The sequence below is a fragment of the Pholis gunnellus genome (assembly GCF_910591455.1).
Source record: "Pholis gunnellus genome assembly, chromosome: 14".
NCBI lineage: Eukaryota > Metazoa > Chordata > Actinopteri > Perciformes > Pholidae > Pholis > Pholis gunnellus.
The window spans coordinates 8776055-8797753 of NC_136541.1; the positions used below are offsets into that span (position 1 = coordinate 8776055).

General features: G+C 39.7%; 1 protein-coding gene across 1 annotated transcript in view; it reads right to left on the reverse strand.

Annotated features, from left to right (window-relative positions):
- LOC306706293 (netrin-G1-like) overlaps positions 1-21699 on the reverse strand; it is a gene marked incomplete at both ends in the record, with an annotated part of 50130 nt that overhangs the window by 22496 nt on the left and 5935 nt on the right. The window contains one exon of the mRNA XM_079173305.1: positions 4872-5515. Coding sequence (XP_079029431.1) covers positions 4872-5515 — 644 coding nt within the window. The remainder of the gene's footprint in view (positions 1-4871; positions 5516-21699) is intronic.

The window sequence follows — 21699 nt, forward strand, 5'->3', positions numbered from 1 at the left end:
GCGTTACCACCATAGTAAATGGTTCCTGTAGTATCTGAGCTGGTTATCTACATGAGGTTAAGGTATAGGGAAAGATTGAGATTAAAGCACTCGTTTTTCTTCTATAATTTCCCCAAACTAAATGACTTGTGACACATTTTGATATTATCTTTTACATTTTTTTATTTCTGTATATAGGTGTGAAATGACGAAAACCAATTCACAAATCATTGTGGAAATATAATTTGACATTTCCAAAGCATGGCGGTATCTACTTATTCAGAGCTGAGACATTCATGACCATATCCGGCGGTTACCTGACTCTGCACACATTCAGCAGTGTATGAGTGTAATTTAATCAGTGTTTGTAGCGTATTCTGGGAATTCTCGGACAGGATGGCCATTCTGTGATAAGGCTTTCACATTTGGTTGTAGCCAGGAGGCTGCTGAGTCTGGTGGGAACTATAATAAGTCTCTCTCCACCCGTCTCTATCACCCTCTTTCAAGTGAGTTACTGATCCACCTCTGGACAGAAATCGTATGTTTATTTTCTTTTCTTTCTCACTGCAAACTTTTTGTGGAAAATTGAATTTGATGCCCAGGGGCAGGATGGAAAATTGGGCAAAATAGCTTATTTTCCTTCCATCCAACCTTTTACTCTTTCTAATGAATGGCAAAATAAGATATCGGTGGGAGGTGCTATTCTGTGCTTGAAAGCGAGCCTTGCAATGCAGAACTCATCAATTCATGTTTACAGTGTGAGTTTGAATATTGAATAGTGTGTCTGACTGCAGAGCACGTACCTATATTTCTCTGATAGGGTGGAATTGCGAGTATCACTCTTCACCATTATGAAAAACTTTTGGCGTGTGATCAAAGAAAACAAACATCATGAAGTGTTTTCAGATTTTATGACAGCTCATGTTCAGTGACTTGATTTGTTCGAACCAGCAGTCAAAGATCATTAAAACATACTAGAGATGTCTGAAAGTGTGTGTTATTTAAAGCATAAACTGTAGCTTGCTCAAAAAGGAAACCTCATAGATAAAACCACAAAGCTCCTCATTATTAAACAGGGCAAGGCTAAATTTGGAACCACAGCCTGGCAATTCTGAAAGTCTCCACGTTTCACTGATGTGTCTCTGATGATTACCATTTAATCAGCTGCAAATGCTCTTAATTACAAGATTAGTCTCCTACCAATTAGCCAACGTGCTAATGGTTCTAATCTGCCATTGAAGTCAACTGAATTCTAATTAGGGACTAACTGTTTCAATTCACCAAGGGCCCATCTCATGGGTCATTACCAGCCTAGTTATCCTCATATAAACCAACTGCAGCAAGCAACACAGGTCCCATTTGCAGAGCAGCTGTAGAGCCTTTACGACCATCATGTGGGCCATTTTCATGCATCATGAAACGACAATGTTTCCATTCCCGGAAAATCACAGAGGTATTCTGCTGACTCACTGATGAGTATATCATACCTTCCAGAGGTCTGCTTAATTTTACAAAGAATTAAGGTTTTAAAATTGTAAAAATTGAAAGAAATGAAGTGGAGAGAGAGGAGCAAGTTAATTAAAATAGTGTCTCTTAAGTATAAATAAGCCATATTTTTACATTTGATTAACAACGGACTGAACTAGTATGTGTGACGTGAAGGGGAAGGCTTGTAGTAACAAACCCACACAAATCACCCGTCCCAACAGTCCTTGTTTCCAGCAATAAAATCTGATAAACGCACTGTACACTAGCTGCTCAGCCCCAAAAGGCAGACAGACAAAGTTAGCGACTATCTTTGTGAAGCAAAGGGCTATAGAGTTAAAATTAGCCACACAAAAGGTTCCTTTCCTAAAATACAGCTCACGTTTTCTTATGACCATTCAGCCAGAAGAACTCTAAAATGACGGACATTTCACTTAAAGAGCCCTTAAATCATCATATAATGAGCAATACAACTTGAAATTGACTTTGTCTCCAGTCACACGTAAATCACATAAAGTCTTTTCTCTTCAGGGAGACCAGTAAAGCTGCCTGTTTCTATAGCTAATGGTAAAGTACCTGAACATAATGGATATTTGAGTTTTTGACATAAAGGAGACATTCTCATATTCGGGGTTCATACTTATATTTTAAATGCTTTAATGTTCTGAAATGCTTAAATAGGGTGCACCTTTGCAAAAGGAAGGTCTCAAGCCGTGGATGGAGATGCTCAGATGGGGTTGCAGAATATTCTAATGAGCGTGCATGTGGCATAGAAAGGGGAGCCAACTCTAAAGGGCTCATTGAAGGACATGTTTTCTGATTCAGGCAGCCCACAAAACACTGACTGGGTTATCTTATTTCACAGTTTGTGGGTTGGTAGGCACTCCAGATACCCAATTGTATCTGCACAAGCACTGAAAAAGTGAGTTTTTCATGATATGTCCTCGTTAAATCCTGCTTCACATAAGGCTCTACACTGTAGTTGTTTTTCATCAGACAATAAAAACTTCACTTGTACATTTCTATATTGTCCATGTGTTGTATCCTTACTAGCTTTTCTCTGCTGTCTTATGGCCTCTGTTCTTTCTGTCCCCTGTATTATGTGAAGACAAATAATAAACTAAACTGGTTTAAATTGGGGAAGAACAAAACAAAAAACACAGAACACATTTCATCATATATGACTCTGTTTACAACCTTAGCAGCTGACCTCTGCGTGTGATTCAGGAGGCAGGTGTATATGGCAATTGGAAATGTGTGTTTGAATTGTGGACGGAGATATCTGTAGGTGTAATACACCTTGGAAAAGTGAATTGATTACAATTGATTACTTACTGAAGTTAAGTTAAAACATTTCAAAAAGTCATTTTAAAATGTCATATTAAACTGACAGTCGTTTAACACAAAAAAATGGAACAAAAGTAAGTTCAGCTCTCCAGAATTTATGTGCTACCTGACCCAGTAATTGTAATATCATGTTATGGGTTATGAGATGTCTGTGGAATCTTGATGTGTCTGTAATAAAAAATGCAGAGAGACATGCATTAAAACTCTTCTCTTCACCTCGGCTCACAGGAGGAAATCTCAGCCCTCTGTCCTTGTCAAGTTAGGGTTATAATAAGTAATTTAGGAGAGTAGAGTTCAGCATCTGCTCAGGCTACTCCTCTTTTTTCCTGATTCAGACTTATTTTAGAAACAGAATTTTGGGTTGAACTTACTCTGTCTGGGCCACCTAAACACTTTGGCTGCTCTGTGTCTAAAAGTGCAAATTGTGCAAGACTTAGGCTAAAGAAAAGGAGCTATATGAGGCTTCTTTTCTTTGCATTTCAAAGTTTTAATCAGTAATGTAATGTGTCAATTCACTTATTAAGAATCCTCCTTATCAAAATGCATTCATAGGCCCAATACCAATGTTGACACTAACAGACTCACAGACTTGGATGTATGTTTCTGCAAAGTCCGTGAGGGTTTAAGAGCTGTCACACTGTCAACTGTCACAGACATTTTGAGCCCTTTATGCACACTTTCGTCCCCATTTGTTAAGACTTCACATGAGGGAATTACCCACAAGTCTTAGATTTGTGACGTTGAACACATTGTTACCAGAGGGAAACCCGGAGGTTTTTAAAAGAAATTAACATAAAGAGGACTGTGCATTGATGTTCAGAATTTTAAACTACACAGAAACACCACCTTAACATGAAGCATTAAAATGGTACACAAAAAAACACATGAAATCAGAAGAATGCTAGCATAGACTATAATACACATCTGGTTTATTCATTAACCATTTTCTTTTAATAGTGCTTATTGAAACGTATTGTTTTGACAAAAATCAAGTAAATTGATTATTTTACAATTACCTTCTCGTCTTGTAAGGTAAGATCCTGGAAGACTTACAAATCAGGCAATAAAAAATGTTTACAAGTCAAAATTCTAAATTGTAAATACCATGCTTTGGCCTCGTAAAGTGCTCTCCCACTCGCATTAATAAATAACTTTGAGCCCTTGCAGCCTCTCGCACTAAGGCATTTACCAAGTAGCATCTGTTAAGCCCCTGAAGGTTCAGTGCTTAAGGCCTTTGGGGGGACATTGGGATTTGGCCATTGACTTCCATTCGTGTTTAGTCTGTGGCCGTTAACTTTTCCGTTCAGCTGATGGTGCCTTCTGAAATCATAATAAGCAGCATTTGCGATGACCCTTTGTGGAAATGGGCCCATCAGAACAACTCAAAGAAAGGGAAACTTTTACACAAAAGACAGAAAACATAGGTTTGTCTATACCACGGGTGGTGCCATGTACCACGGAGAAGCCACATTCTGTAGGCTTTCATCCCAGCTGATCACCTCAGCAGGGGATTTCACTGATGAGCTCTTCCCCTCTACTTGAAGTAGTGAATCAATATTGATTTGGCTCTATCCAATGCTGAGGACTTCAGGCATTCAGGTAGTAGATATAGTTCCTCATCACAGAACTCCTACAAAAAAGTAATTCCTCTGACAAAGGCCAGTTTTAGTTCACAGAAACATTTAAAGGCTCATTTTGAAAAAGACCTTCACATTGGTGTTCAAATTTTGCCGACAAACGTTGAAAGAAGCTCAGCAATTTAACAATAAAGGCAGCAAAGAAGAAGACCGCAAGTAAAGTCAAAATATAGAAAAATCAGCTCTCAAAATGTTTTATAAGGAAGGATTTAAACTCAACATGTTTAGACCTTAAGGATACACCCAGTGGTTTCTGGTGAAAACACTGCAAACTCCTTTTTAAATGGGTTACAAATGTATAAAAAGTGACAATCTACAAACTGAAGCTGCTTTTAAAGACTAAAGCACCCAAACTATATGATAGTACAATCAGACTTTATTTATTTCGAAGGGAAGTTAGTAAGAAATATAAGTGGGTCTTACCTGCCCTGCACTTTGATGTCAGATATGGCGTAGAAGTATCTGGAGAGGTTATTCTCATCCACCATGGTGGCTCCAGTGGCTGGCTTCAGCAGCTTAATCCTCAGATCAGTGATGGTGAAGAAGTCCCTCAGGTTCTTGGTGGTATCCAGCTGGCCGTACAGCGAAGCCATGTTGTGTAGCCGAGGCCCGGCAAACAGGGCAAAGCGGTCCTTTATCTCAAAACGTACCGTCTTGTCGTTCTTCCACACATAGCCTCGGGAGTAGTCCTCAGTGCAGATGATATCCAGCAGGGTGCGCTGGGTGAGGTCGTTGGCTGTCTTGGGTTCCATGGTGAATGCGTCCAGGCAGTCGGTGGCATAGAACTGGTACGGGGTCCAGGTCCTGCCGTAGTCGAGTGACTTTTCCAGGACCATCTGCTCCGGTCGGCCTGACTCAAAGGTCAGTACGATGTCATCAGTCAGCTCGATGGTTTTGTTCCACGACAGCGTGATGTTAACCTGGAGGGGCTTTGGGTATTTCTTCCATGAGCTGGACTGCCAAAACGTTGTGGGGTTGCGACCCTCAAAGTCAAACATCAACTCTGGAGGATGAGCCAGCTCCTCAGTGGTGGCGTCACATTCATTGTTGCACATATAAGGATTTTCCTTTAAAGAAAACAGATAGATGCACTCATGTAAGTGAACATTGCAGTCAGGGTATACAAATATCTATGTAATATGTAGTACGGTGCAATTCTTAAATATGATATTGTTAACATTTTAAAATAATTACTTGAGTGAGTTTTTACAAAATACAGTATTTTCAAAGTGCAATGGCCAAGATTAAAGAGTAAGTACTTTACATTTGGGGTTGAATTCAGTGACGCTAGCCCAGTTATGAAGAGAGATGTGCTTCCAGTGAAGTTATTTTAAAGTTCTCTGGGTGCTTCATTTTGAATTATTATTCAAAACACATGTCTTCATAATATTGAAATGCATTACTTGTTGAACTCTGGCGGTGATTCAGTGCTGCTTGTCCTCTATAAAAAGGTATCAATCACCAAAGTGACATATAGCCATGTGATATATATATATATATATATATATATATATATATATATTTAGCTATTCAAGAAATACACAAAGTGCATCAGAATACAACAAAACAAAAAGGGTCTTAGGTGTTAACTGCATTTTGTGTTAGACTGCTTGACTTTCCTGTTGACTCCTTTTGTTTGTATCAGAGAGCAGCTCCTCCTGCTAGCTGAGGAGTAGGTAAGTCTACCGGAAACTAACTACTGAAAGTCTCATTAATGGTGGTGAAAAAAAGATTACAAATTAAAGGCCACGCTGACAATATCTGAACTAATAACCGTTTTATCGTTGTGCAGGAACAGTTTTGTCCAGTAAAAATTACAAATGATGGGAAAAAAAGGTACAAACTGTACTCTGTAGTTTGACGAAGGGAACTTAAGCAACTGAAATGTTGAAAAAGGTAGTTAAATATTTAGTTTTGCATAAAATATTCACAGGAAAAGTGGAATCCTAGAACACTTGTTAGTTATGAAGCTGCTTGCTGTAATAGTCCCAGCCTAACGATTACAAACCCTAAAACATCTCCCAGGTCAGCTGTACACTTTGCCTCAAAAGATTATTTGCTTTTCCAGTGTCTCTTTGGCTCATCATCCTATCACGATTCCACCACCGCACTCAATAGCAATTCCGTCATATTCAGTCCGACGTTTATTTTATAATCTGCGCAAGCAATGTTGGCTCTAGAGCTGCCGGAGACTGTGACCCTCTTGTTATGATGACACTGTGGATCCCATATTCTAGTTCAGCGCCATTCCAGCCTGCACTGCCACCCAAATTGCCAGTGTAATTGATATTCCAGTGTGGTGTTTCAGCCGAGATGGGAATGGAATCCCGATGAGTGTTTCTTATGAAACACGCAAAAGGACATGCATTTTTCATGGGCCTGTGTCTGCTCTATAGACATCCACCGAATCTGGATGTTTTTGTGAGTGTTAGTGGGGAGAAAGAGGAGCTCTCGATGCGTTTGTGTTTGTTTGTTAGAGGGTTACAGAGCTCTGAATGTGTTTGCTTGTGTGTGCACATGCTGTATATATCCCTGTGTGAGTAAGTGAGTGAATGGAGAGAGAGCGAGAGAGAGAGAGAGAGCTGAAACGGAGCCAGAGAGCACAAGACACACTCCAATTGACATTCCTCTCACCTCTGCTCCAGGAACAATGAGGTTAAGTGCAGATGAGATTCAGATCAACTGTAAAGCGGTTCGATAATCAGCAATCATCCGACACTCTACACGCGAAATTATCTAAAGGTGAGAAGAGTGCTATCTGCAACATTACTCGCTTATCTCTCCGGTATTGCAGTGCATTCAACGGAGACTGCCACTTTTGTCGGGTGAAGATCACTGGCAGGAATACTGATAAGCAGGCACCATTATATTTCATTTGAAAAGACCAATGGGTGCTTTTTGGTCTTTGTCGTTTTTGTCACCCAGCAAAATATGTTTTTGATGTTTTATCTTCTTCACAGTTAGATGTTGGTATGACTTCCCTGTTTTTTCAGATACAGATCTTCTCGGCCCATTATATTTCCTGTGGGACTGTGATATGCTATCGGCTCCGCAGCGACAGTAGAAGCGATAGCTACGGGTTGAAGTAGAACAAGACTGAGGGATTGTGGGTCACTAGACCTGCTCAGATGACTTAAAGGAGCGTTGCATGATCCAATTAGGAGGGTAATAAGTGTTATACGGCTAAGACAGAGTGAGAACATAAGGGAGAGTGGGAGGTAGAGAGAATATAAAACAAGTCCACCGTTTGTGGTTCTTTGAAGGAAGATCTCAGGCTCTAACAGTATTCTTCTCTCACGCCCATGCACACCCACACACGAGCAAAGCCAACATGAAGCTTGAAAGCAGAAAGTCAGAAAGAAAGATCTGAAAGAGAGAGTTAAGGGGTTATACAGAGAACGCTGGCTGCCTGAGTTTGACCACAGGGACAATAAATTGCATGAAGTCTATCACTCTAAGAAATTAGGGTTCCAAAGAGCCCCCCCTAAAAAAACTGACTGTAAACCATGATGGTTGTGGGTTACACTGCACCACATCACCCTTGGAATATAAAAGGATTATCAGCAGAACCAAAAAGGGGGGAGGGGGTTCTAGATGATACTATTATAAAAGCAAAACCAATAAGGGTTCCCCTATGAGAACATGCCAAAGAACCCTATATGGTTCTTGTGTGCAAATGTATTTCTTAGAGTGTGCCAGTGTCGGCTGTTTGCCAATGATGTGTGATGAGGCTTTTTTTTATATTCCCCACTTGTGCTTGGACAGCCTGGAGTTCTGCTCAGAGCCCAGACCTTGACAGTACACGGTGAGCAAGAGCGGGATAGAGACACAGACCGTGTAAGAGAGAGCGAATTCGCTGTTGTCATTCAAGAGCATGAATTTCACTTATTTTTGTTTCATTTGTTGTCCCGGTTAGATGTGCGGCAGCAGCGGGGGGGGGGGGGGGCGCTGCCTTGCATCTTCTGAAATGGGAGTATAAAGAACCCGGACCGAAGCGTCCGAAGCTGTTGGAGAAAAAACAATTTCCTGCCTAAACGGTGAGAAGCACGGTAAATAGAAGTTTTTAAAAAGAGACAAATTTGCTTCATCACGCCAGCTGAAGAAGTGTTCAGAGGCCAGTTTCAATCAAGTCATAAATTCAATCCATAATCATTCTTTCATTGCCTGCCTCGCCTTCAGGCCTTCAGGCAAAGTGATCATTCTGACATATGGGAGCTGGCTGGGGACAAACCTTTCATAAAAGCTCCTTCCATCATTAAAAAGCTCAATAATGATCCAACATTAAGTACAGTATTTACTTTCTCCCAAAAACGACCACCGCACTGGAATGCCTTCAAACCGCCCAGTGAAGGTGGAATGATAGAGACTAAGCAAAGGTTAGGACCTCTCATTGGATTTCTTGTGGTGGTTATTTAACAACAAAAAGAGTGCCTTATGAAGATCAATACCTTCAGTGGTCATTTAAGACCCAGGGCTTCAGTATTCTGCCGCAGGGCAGCTATTTAAAAACTCTCAGCTTGATCCTTTACCTGTGATCATGGCTGTAGAAGAGGGAAATAGTCTGCAGAGAATTAGAAACAACAGTTTTTTACCAAAATGAGATATCGACCCATTGAAAATGTTGACCAGCTCTTGCAAAATAATTGCTACTATGAAAGTATATATATATATATATAATTTAGCATGGATTATATTTGAAGTTCAAGGTGATATTGTAATTTGAATTGAATATGTTGATTATGTAATTTTAAGATTTAGAGATTTTAAGATTTATCTAATGTTTGAAATATTGTAAATCTGTGTTTTTATGAAAGCAGCTTGCTGATGTGCATAGACTCATACATTTTATCATAATTACTCATGCTAGTACCATATCACAGAATAACTACACTTATCTAACTGTATGATAATATATGTATGGCATATGATTCTTATGCCATGCTACTATATTTAGTTATTATCTTATCTCCTATACATCATATAAAATATGTTGCGTATTAAATGGGCTCATCTCCAATGCATATGAGTACAGACCCGTTATGTTGGTATGAGGAGTCGCACGCAGGGGGGCTTTCTAAAGTCTAAGAAAATAACCCTGATGTCATGCTGATGTCGTGAGCTACACGGTTATAACAAAGTCTATGTTACAAACTGGAATCATATGATCTTATCTTTCACTGTATAACATGTGTCACCTCGTCTCAACACCACACAAGATGTTTTTACGCTACATATTCCACCTTATAATAATTTGTATTCTGATCTTGGTTTTTAAGATTAAAGGATCTCCATTAGGTCATGTCATATCAGTCAAATAGTCTCCTTAGTCTACACCTATTGACATTACATACAGTGCTGCAAGGGCTTCTAATGGCCTGTCTCTTCTTGGTATTGCTGACATCTCTATTGCCACCATGGCTGCTGGGTAACGTAGCCCAGCTGGTTTCTATCTGTGCTACATTATCTGTCCTGGGGCAGAGGCTTAGTGCAGGACGCATGAGCGGCAAGTCTGTGGCTGGTCACATCTAATGATGTCCTGATCTCTGCAGCCTATAAGGTCAATCCAATATCAGGGTGTCACACAAGAACAAGGAACAAGAGAGAGGGAGAGACAGAGACTTGAGCTGGGAACGCGCATCCAAATGTCATTCACCGGAATATAAAGCACGCAGGACATTCCGGTCTTCAGGTTGTCACAAAGGCTCAGTGGATGTTTCGATATAATTACACGGTTATGTTATTGAGACACAAAAATGTCCTGAAAGTACAGCAATTGATGTTTTCTCTGGGCTGCACTGACAGCACAGACAACCTCCAAGTTTGTGCGTATATACACATCATACAAAAACACATGCAAACGCCAAACACACACGCGCACGATGATGTGATGTGAAGCAGATGTTTAAATGAGTGACATATGGCCTGTGAGATTGACAAAGCTCAACCTCTCGTTGATGTGCCTTTTGACACAAGATGTGGCTCGGCAGATAAATGATCTGGCCAACGACCGCTCCAGTTGAAGGATGTGTGCAGACAATCCAACCAATCAGTTTAGTTGACAGATTTCTGGACTTGAAGCTCAGATCACAGATTGAACTCGCCACAGTTTTCTCTTTCTAGGGCAGGCTTGTTATTTCACCATTGTGACATTTTAAAGTTGAATATGCGCTCACTGCTTTGTTTCTCTGTAAATGACTTTGAGACTCACATTTTTGCTCCATAAATGCTTTTAAAAATTAATTTAGCTTAACTTTATTTGACTGATGCACCGCTTTTCAGGAAAAAGAAGAAGAAATATTGTGCTATTCGTAACCAAAAGGAGACTCGCAGCATATAAAGAGTTCATTCAGTACATGAATTGATGAGCAGTTCAGTCAGAAGCCACAACACTGGAAGGGTATAATGATGACAATTATACAGCGCAGTTTGTCAGCAATCATAACTGTGGGTCAATCAGATAATGACTCATTCAATTTTGATTAGTTCTTTATTCACCAGAGTTTCCACCAACCTTCTCGCCTACATAAAATTGCTGCATAACTGCACTCCTGCATTAATACTCATTGATGCTGTGCATGCATACACACATGCAATAGATACTTTGTAGAAGGATGAGGTGTTTGTTTGAGATTAAAATGAATGGCAGTGCCCTTCCAATGCAACAGTGTTTTTCAGGAATCTGAAGTTGATGATAACAATGATGACCGACTCTCGCTCTTTATTCTCTATTACTCTTTTACCTGATTAGGTTAATACAACTCTGTAGCCTTGCATAAATTGCATTTTCTTACCAACATAATGCGCTAGTAATACCGTTTTATATTACTTAATAATGAAATGCACTAGATACAATTCTGGAAATTTAAAAAAATGTTAAGTATGACTTAGACTTTGAAGGATAATCACATTTATTGCGACTTGAATGTGGTCATTTTAACACATACATGCATAAATGCCAGAGAAATTGCTGAGATTGAGGAACACATTGGTACATTTGTGCAATAAAGTTTGAGGGGCGGAAAATTCTGACAATCTGAAATGTTGAACACAAGCCAACAGTTTATCCACATTATCTAAACCACTTCATCTGGAGATATAGCCAACAGTAAAAGCACCTTATCGATTACAACCTCTTAAGGCACAAGGAACTTCCTATGTCTCCCCAGGTCACAGTTAAAACTTGATCCAAGTCTTTACGCAGGTTGATTTGTTAAATAGATTATGGAAACACCTTTGCCGCACAAAGTTCCCTTTGTTTTGTTTAGTTAATGTTATTCTTTAAATAAATGTGGTTATTTATTACTTTTCACTTGTCTTGTCTTACAGCCAATGAGCCGGGATGTAACGGCGCCAAACCAGTTGATGGAAACACACATATTTTTTAATATGCATTTCTTTTTTTGCAACGTTTCAAAAGTTTGCTTAAAATTCACTTGGCAATTGAATGAACACACGGCTAATGTGAAACATACAGTAATATAACATTGATGAGTGACCTGTGTGTACTTTATGTGGTGAGTAACTTCCTGGCTACAGAGCCTCGGTGGCTGCGAGAGAAGTCATTCCCACCGGACCCGAGGTGTTGCTGGATTAATCAGACCATCATCCTGCTCGGCCTTACACCTCCTAACCTGCCGCATGACACCTGCAGAACTGTCGCTGGCCCAAACCCCCTCTATCACACCTCCGGATGCCCATCCTCATTCATGGGGTGCACTAGAGGAGAATTTGACAAATGACAGCTTGGTGATATCACTCGTCTGTGATTCAGTGTTCTGGGAGTTGTTCCAGGACAACAAAAATGACGTTTATTTGAGCTGAAGCACCCCAAGCCCATTTTAAGACCACAATAAAAGCTCAACCTTTGAACAGTGCAAAAAAAAGCACGCTCTTTATGCCCTGCACTCACACGTAACTGAGGATGATACGTTTGTGGTGACGGACAGAAGCCAGGCCAAAAAGGATGATATCAAGGTAGATCTCGTTCAGCTTTTTAGAAGAGGGAATGCTCAAGTGTACAGCAAACACAGGGACTGGGTGTCGATCCTTTCAGGGCTTGGTATAAGCCCTGACGGAAGAGACAGCTGAGATGAGCCATGGTGAGATATTGGGAGAGTCAGAGCTTTGGCAGAAACTCAATAGAGCTTTAATGACCTGCAGTCAGGGCCAGCAGTGGCTCACAACAGAGCCAGGCTTTTCATTCTTCTGACCTTCAGAGGAATGAAGGGCAGGAGGATTGCTCATCTGACCTGCGAGTGCATCATCATATCACATCTGAGGTTCAAGGGTTATGAACGTCTGAGGCCTGACAACAGATTGTGGCAAATCAATATCTTGCATGTACAGGCTGAAATCATTATTGTGCACTTTTCTACCATTCCAGGCAACCATTGGCTTACATTAATTTCTGTACAGTATGTAAAGCTATTAGCCCAAACTTGCTTGAGTAATGTAATCAAGCTGGCTGTTCTCATACACTATTAATAGCAATGAAAAGTAAAGCACTTTAATTTATATATAACCTACGTAATCAATTTGTATGTATCCATGTAATCATGAGCCGGGACAGGTTATGACAGACTTTTACCCAAGAGGCCTCTGTTAGTGTCCTGTGTGAAACCAGGAGTCAACGTTTACTTATTTGTCACGTAACTTCTGTACTTAAGTAACGCCACTTCCATGGGCTTGCACAGGAACACTGATCGCTCGTGTTGCTGGACATTGATAGGAAAGCGCACGAAAAATAACACAATCACTTTTCGTAAGGTATCATATGAACCGTCGTTTGCAGGTACGTTGAATCCAATGAATGCCCACCTGGGCGTCGAAATAAGAGAATTAAACACAGAATTCTGTTTCTTATCTTGTTAGATATTGGATACAATAAACTTTTCAGGCCTCTGAAAACTGAAACAATCAGAGGAAGAAAAAAACAATTGTTAAACTACTCATAAATGGCCGTAAAGTCGGTTCACAGACATGTTGGTGCTAAAGAAGTTAGTATATCCTGACTTTTACTCTCTAGGAAGGGAGAAGGAAGGAAACACTTTGAGCTTGATGCTATATCACCGCTTAGCATAACGCTGAGTTTGGGATTTTTAGGTAAAACATGCAGAGACACAGCAGTATGTTCCTCAAAGTGTCTTGTATGAGCCAGCCAACAAAATAGAAACGTATGCATCTAGTGGTTCAGTAAACAGCACATCAGAGGGTGCAGATGTGATCGCTGTAACTGCTATCGGCGCCGATGTCTGATCAAAAATGAATAAATGCAAACTTCTCCCTGCGCTCGTGTTTTGATTTGCCACATACCAAGCCCTCCGCCTTTTGGAACGTAGCCCTCACCAAAGCAGTCCCTTTTAGGGCTGCAGTACAGCCAGTCTGGGCTTTTGAAGTGCGCTGCTTGGCAAATCAACCGCGCCGCGATCCAGCCTCGATTGGGATTCACAGGACGTCGGTAGTTGAGGGGAAACGCACTCCACATTAATTAACACCTGGCCTCATTATCTGTCCCACTGGGGTACATTTAACACCGCCTTATTATCATGGGGTAGGGTGCTGGACTTTCATGTGTGTGCGCGTTTGTCTACATGTGTGAAAATCCATACGGAGACCTGAATCAAAGCCATGTCTGTCTATATGTGTATTTGTTGTTTCTTTGTATTTGTGTTTATCTGCATCTGCGCAAACCTGCATATTTTCCTCTGTATTAGTGTGTAGGTGCATGTCTCCGCACATGTGAGCTTGGTCGTTTGTGGGATTAGATTCCCTCTGATGTAAGGATTCAATAAAACGCTTTAACATTGCTATAATGAGAGGATGTTTAATTCTCTTTGCGTCATCTCTCCCTCTCTTTGCGGCGCTCTGTATTCCAAAGCAGCCTCTGGATGAAACGCTGCCTGCTTGTGTGGTAAGAAAATTATATCTCTCTCTTGTCAAAATACTTTAGAGAGCATACTTAACTCGGGCAGATATGTGTGTTAAATAAACACATCAGACGAATTGTACAAGCATCTCTTTTGATCCTGTAGAGATATGGCATGGCACTAACAATGCCAGGGTTGTAGGTGTGTGTCTCATTGGCTTTAGCTGTGCTACAAATATTTGTTTTTTTTCATCTTTTGATAAATATGTCCTCACCCATTTGTCAAGATTCATATGTAAGATGTATTAAGGGTAATGTTTCTTTTGGGTGGAGCCAACAATTAGTTGATTTATTTGGAAGATAATAAGATATTAAATAGATTTTCCTTAACCAGGTTGATGTGCTTGTCTGTGCAGTGTGTATTAACCTCGGTGATGTTTGCTTATTGGGATTTTCCCTTTTTCTTACTTCATTGTGGTCATTGGCAAGCTTGGCTGAAGAGGTAGTTGCTCTTTATGTGTTCAACCGTGTCCAGTGATATAGAAAACTGAGGATGCGATACATTGAGATGCATTCGAATCAGAAGGCCAGTTAAGATTCACACCTATAGTTTATTCTCCCGCCATGTGTTTGTCATATGCACAACAAATACGAGCACTAAACTTATTACGATTAATGTTCTTATACAAAGGGTACTAAACCAGCCATAATTATGACACAATACCAGCCTAAAAACACATTGTATGTTCATATGTAAAGCTTATTTGTTATATTTACTTCTATCACATATTTACATAAATACATAGTGGCCAATGTCATATGTGAAAGCCTTATTTTTTGTTGTTGATATAAATGGCTTGATCACATCCAGTGTAACGATATACTAAGCAGCCCAGCATTAATTACACAAACCCAAATTTCATAATTCTTCTTTTTCACTCCTATTAGGCCATACAGAGAATGAAAGTGTTATCCATCTGTTACCCCAGAATGCCATTTTTCCTAACAACACTGATAAACTATTCTAAAATCATTGCATTATTGATTTTGACTTTCATACAAGCAGCTTTAAAACACATCAGTGTGCCGCTGAGGGGTTCTAAGTGCTCTCTCAGTGAGAAGAGAATCAGAGGACACACATTTACAATGAGATTCAGGGGTCATCGCCGAGAAATTGATAGAAACTGGGATGAAATTGAGAGAGCGAAAGAAAGAGTCAGAGACAGCGAGAGTGAAATTGCGGCATTGTTCATCAGTGTGTTAGCTCATAGTGTGTCAACTCGTCCTCCATCTTTTCAATCTGCATAGTTATTAGAGGCTTTTATTAATTTGAAATGCCAAAGTGAGAAATAAAGCATTGCTGAAATGTCACCCTTTCACTGAGCATGATAAAATCCCACCAGTCACTTTTGGATACGGGCATTCTTCCCGTCTGCACCTTCATCCCTGCCTCTCTCCCTCTCCCTAACTACAGCACAGTCTCTTTACGTCTTTCTCAGAGATCGATACGGCTTGACAACATGATGACTGGGTTTCCTAAGGGGAGGTGGGTCACAACAGTTACCTGTAATCTCGCCATTATTTCTCTCTTGCCCCTTTGACTCCGCTCGTGATTTCTCAAATAAAAAAAAATGTAAATTAATACAAAAAACATAAAAATCTGCCACGCTTGACCTTTTCATAAAAACATTTTGACTTTTCATTTTGACTTCTAGGGGAATTCTAGAGGGAACACAGTGCAAAGGTGATGTGCAGCACGTATTACAGTAACACCTTCAAGGCATAGTTCAACAGTTTGGGAAATACGCTTATTTGCAATTTCTTTCCAAGATTAAGATGAGATCAATCTCATGTCTGCGTGTTAAGAGCTGCATCTGGGATGTATTAAGCCTAGCTTAGCATAAAGACTGGAAACAGGGGGAAGGATATAACTTGGCTATTTAAATAGACATCTACCCATTGAGTATTCTTTTCATTAACCTTTCTGAAAAAATAAAATGTTCCTGTGGTTTCCCCTCCATATTCTGAGATAAATTAGCCTCTGCAGCACTTGCTATCTGAAAGTGTAAGCTTTGTGATTTCAAGAAAGTAAAATATATTTTTAACATACATACATACATACATGTCTAAACTGGCTGCTGCCCCACTGCAAATTTGTTGAGTTATGACGTTTGATCTGGTGCTTGTTCAATGGTCTTCAGCCATTAAAATACTAAATATACATATTACACATCTAGAAAACTACCATCCTAGATGTATTAAGTGACCCACACAACAGACGATTGAGTAAAATAATGTTCCAAGACTGGATTTCTTTTTTTCCCTTCAAATGATCAATATTCAGTGAAACAAGACGTGAGACAATAAGACAAGACCGAACTTAGTACATTGGGTGACATGACAGGATTAACGCTTACAGAGCAAAACATGCATTAGGTACAGTCTAAAAGAGAAAAAGCTAAAGTTTGATCGTTTTGTGGGGCGTGTGTATTATAGAAAGTGCCATGCAGTCTATTGTGTGATTCTTTTGTGTGTGTTTGTGTGCACGTAAGAATAGAGGGGCAATCGGCGAGAGTGGTGAATAATAATAATAATATTTTGACTAATAGTTTTAATAATATTAACAATACTGATAACAATAGTAATATTAATAACAACAACAACAATAATGATGATGATAATGATAATAGAATTACAAAAAGAATGAGAGAGAAAGGGGGAATGCATAATTGGCTGTGTCTTCCTGCAGCGTTGGTTAGTGATAACCCAGTTCCATCTATGTACATACACACACACTTCATATTCATTGCAATATTTTTTTGGTTATTAATTTATTTTTTTGTAGACCGGCTTTCTAGTTTTTTGCGTCAATGAAATGTCAATGTGACTTTTAAAGAGGTGATTGTACTTCTGGAACAAGCAACTTCGGCTTTCACTTTGGCACTCTACTGCCGGAGACACTGCACAGAAAGCACTCGGCAAAGGGCAATTATTCCAATATAAATCACTAGTTGTCAATTTTGCATTTCTATTCATGTATCGGTTAAAATCTGCAACTCTGCTTCAACTCGTTTTCATGTCTTGGCTCCAGCTCTTGAGAAGAAAGAAAATTAGCATATGAGAGGAAAACTATATTTTAAAATAGTGATTCTCTGTGTCATGGAATATGTATTGCAAAACAGTCACATGCCATCCTTATTATAGACTGTGAAAATCAAGTTTCTATCTGTTTTCAGAGCCTTAGATTTCACTACGCAACACTTGGCCACTGCAAGAGACACTACAGATTCGTGTTACCCTACACTACAGTATCCTCGTCATTATCGTATTCCAGCTCATGTTTCACATTCAGGAAGAGGTTCTGCTGTGTTTCATGTTAAATAGGTGAATGTATCCTTTTTTTAAAAAAAGGCTCTCGTTTTAACACAGCTGCATTGCCACCAACACAGACTTTGAGGTTAAAAGCTTTCAAAGCGTTCCTCTCCCATGAGAGAACTGCTTGATGGCTTGACACGTCTCAGTCTGGCCAAAATGATAGGTCTTGCGTGAGGGGAAGTCCTTCACATGCACATGCACTTCCCTGCTAAGAAAAAAAAAAAAAACCTTTGACAGATGGGTGAACCAAGTTGATTTTTTTTTTTTTTCTTTTTTGGGCAGCAACAGAGAGCCAGCCTGCCAAATAGCTTTGGAGCAATTCAATTACTGTATCTTTTACAAGAATCCCATTCAGCTTGTCGGGCATAAAGAGATGCTGAATGGGTGTACACGCATTGAGGGAGGACTCAAAGTATTCAATTCAATGGTGTAGAAATTCCCTTTTATTTTTAAAATGACAGCGTGGACGGTCTTGTTACTCACTTATTTCTATATTGAAAAGGTAGCAGAGCTGAGATGGACTCGGCAAAACAGGAGGGACAGGAAGCACTCTGAGGTAGAGAGTCCATCTCAAACCAGCCGAGGCACACGGGTCACCACATCAACGTAATCCCTCGGAAAGCACTTCATCTAAAGCGCTCAAAGAACTACTGTCTCGCTGGTATTGAGACACGCTGAAATAACAAATAGTTTAAGTGTAAGAGAAACATGCTCATTCACTAATGAAACATTTATGCTTGTATTACAGTATACCTCAGCCAGGCAAGCGGCAAAAATGCGTTTGCATGTGAGTCTACAGCAAATTAGTTAAATGTGGTTGGACTACTGGATGAAAGGAAGCTGAGTCATAGCGTGAAGTAAGAGAATATCCTTTGAATCATTCCCAAATACCGTCTTATCTCCTGCAATTTGGGTCCCCAAGGACAAAATGCTAATGAAATTCGACTTTGTCATCCTGTTTAAAAATTCAAACCTAAAGGGAAAAAACAAGATTTAATGTCTGGAGTAAAGTTTGTTCATCTAGAATTCAAAAAGAGATGAAAAGTAGGGATGCAGTCAATTCACTTTCAGTCGGCTGATTTTCACATGTAAACTTAAAACTGCATTTGGCAAACTTTGTGTGTACAAATACAAACTGTCTAAATCACGGACGAACAGTGTCCCAATTTTCTGTTTTGAAATATTTTATCTTTATGTTAATTGGAAATCCTTATTTTAGGTAATTTTGTCAAGACTAGCTTTTTTTTTTTCTTACACAGGAAGTAAACAAATTGAAACTACCTAAAATACCAACTGACTCCTAAATAGTGAGTGCCCTAAAGAGAAGGTTGGTCCCTCAAATAAGACTATAGGACCTTACTTTGGAGTGAGCAATCACAGACCGTGTGGTTTGGTGAGATGAGCATACAATGTTTGGTTTTCAATCAGGTAGAAAGAATCTGTGTATTACAATATTCAATTCAATATACAATATTCACAAGATGCCCTGTGTTTTTATAAAATCTGCAGCCTCACATCTAATGCAAGTAACAGGAAGATCGCACTGATGATACAAGTCCATCTGGTCAATCGCTACATTGAACTCGATGCTTTTGGTAAAACATGTGTCCAACAGATGATTATCAATCTTCTGCCTGCAATGCAGATGTGATTTTTTTACCACCTAATGTCACTGATTGGGTTGTTTCTCTTTACTTTTCCCAACTTGAAACATTTTTTTTTTCTCTGACACACTAAAACATGCAGCCCTAAATAACCTAAATAAAGTGAATGTACAACGAATGTACAAATCTGGATCGTCGCCCTGTTATCAATGTTGTTTCTAGACAGTTTAAACAATAATTTCAGTCATACGTAAATATAAATATCTGGCCTTTGATATGCAATGTAATTGTTCTGCTTGTTTCCTTTTGAATCTAAAAAACCTAATCTTTAAAAAAACAAAACGTTCCTCTGATGTTAGGGGAGGTGCCACAGCTCTGAAACACTGCGAGGGAAAATAAATCGATGTTGTTTTTAACCATGTCATAATGAAAAAGCGTGTTTGGTTATCTTTGCCTGGCTTGAACCAAATGTGCCTCGACCCCAGCTGTGTTCAATGGAAACATATGAAGCAAGTTTTACTGCATCATATCAAACACAGTGAGCCAACATAACATCAAAGTCCATAAAGGTTTGACCAGCTGCCACGCAGCTCGCAGCTTGGTTTAATCATACGACAGTGAAGGTTGCAAATACAATATACAACTTAACAATCTGTTTCACAGAATGAGCACTGTTTATAAAAATAGTCTCACTATGGATATTCGAGAATTTAATTAATGTACTGTATATGTATATCAGACTAAATTAGTAAAAGTCTGATCAGTTCAGTTTACAGCAAGAAAAAGAAACCAGCTGTTCTTATCATTTGTGCTAAGAAAGCAATTATATTCCTACATACATCTGCAAAAAATATTCCAAACTGGCTTTTCACAAGTATGTTGTCTGCTTAGACTTTGTAAAATAAAAATGAATGCATATTGGGGCTCCATTTGGGACATCAAACATGCATTCAATCGTAAACCTATTCAGAATAGTCTCTGTCTCATCGAGCCACAAAGCCCATCACTTTCTTTTGTATCACCATGCATAATTCATCTGTGTTTGTATTTACAACCCTCTAAGAATTAACATGTCACAGATCCCAGGGAAGAATGCCGACATATCTCTATCTGTCAGGTGCTCGCCTCATATGGAGCATCCAACCCCCACATGTTCGAACAAGGCATGGATATTATGCATCATCAGCTGACAGAAAACAAGGGACAGGGAAATTAAAAAGCCAGGAGACAAAAGAGGTGGCAGGCGAGTGAAAGAATAAATGATGACTCCCCCCCCCCCCCCCCTCTCTCTCTCTCCTGGAGTCAGGGGACATGTTGCATGTCATCTCGGTGTCTTGGTACGCAGTGGTGCAGTGATGATGTGCTGGGCAGGGCCAGTTCAGAACACAGTCAAGGGCACACGGTTGACAGGAAGCTAAACGCTCCAACTGTTTCCTGTCCCCAAAAAAAAAAAGAAGGAAGGGTGTAGGGATCAAAGAGGCAGTTTCTGGTGTGACCTCTGAACTGCTCGGTCATTTAACTCGAGATGCTCAGACTTGTTTGTCACAGACATGTCAGAAATCACTTCCCATCATATATAATAACTATCTGCCATTTCATTGGAGTCTCAGAATTCTGATGTATGTGCTGTAAAATGCCCTTTAAAAAGTCCTCAACAGAATGGGAAAAGTAGTGTACACTACGCTACTTTCTGCTAACGTCGCATACATTGTAGGTTCACTTTACATGTCAGTGATGACACAAAATGATGACAATTCATGAGAAATCTCAATTGACTTCTCACTGAAGAGTAAACTACGTATTGTCTGTGAATGAATGGAAAAGGGACTGATTTTGGGCTTATCTGTAGGCTCAAAAACAGATAAGTTGGCTACTTCGACACTTTTAGGGAACTCAAACCTGTATCCTAAAAGTTCATGTGACCAGTTCGCATCAGCAGATATATTTTATCGGATATTCACTGTCCCTCACAATGCATTTCAAAGTTTTGTTGCCATTTCTGCTTTCTTAAATAGATAGCTTGGAGGCAGGGGAGAGAGAGGGGATGACGTGCACCTAAGGCCCTGGCCCGCTACGGTAAGAACTCAGCTTGTATACTGTCACTGACAACGTTTTACTTAAAAATGAATAAGCGTTAAGGTTATGTTTTGGCAACTTGAAGCACTTCAGTAAGTCGTCTCTTGGAGGCAGTAAAAAAGCGGAACACAACAAAGACTAATTATTACCGTATAGAGTTGACATGACAAATAGGATTAGCAAACAGTTGCCTATATACGCATCCATCAGACACAGCGCAACGGTAACACATATTTGCAGTTGTGTTACTGACTATCCAATGAATTTAAGTCCAATCTTCACTCTCTCTCTCTTTTTGCTCCACTAACTCCCGAGGGAACCAACACATTAA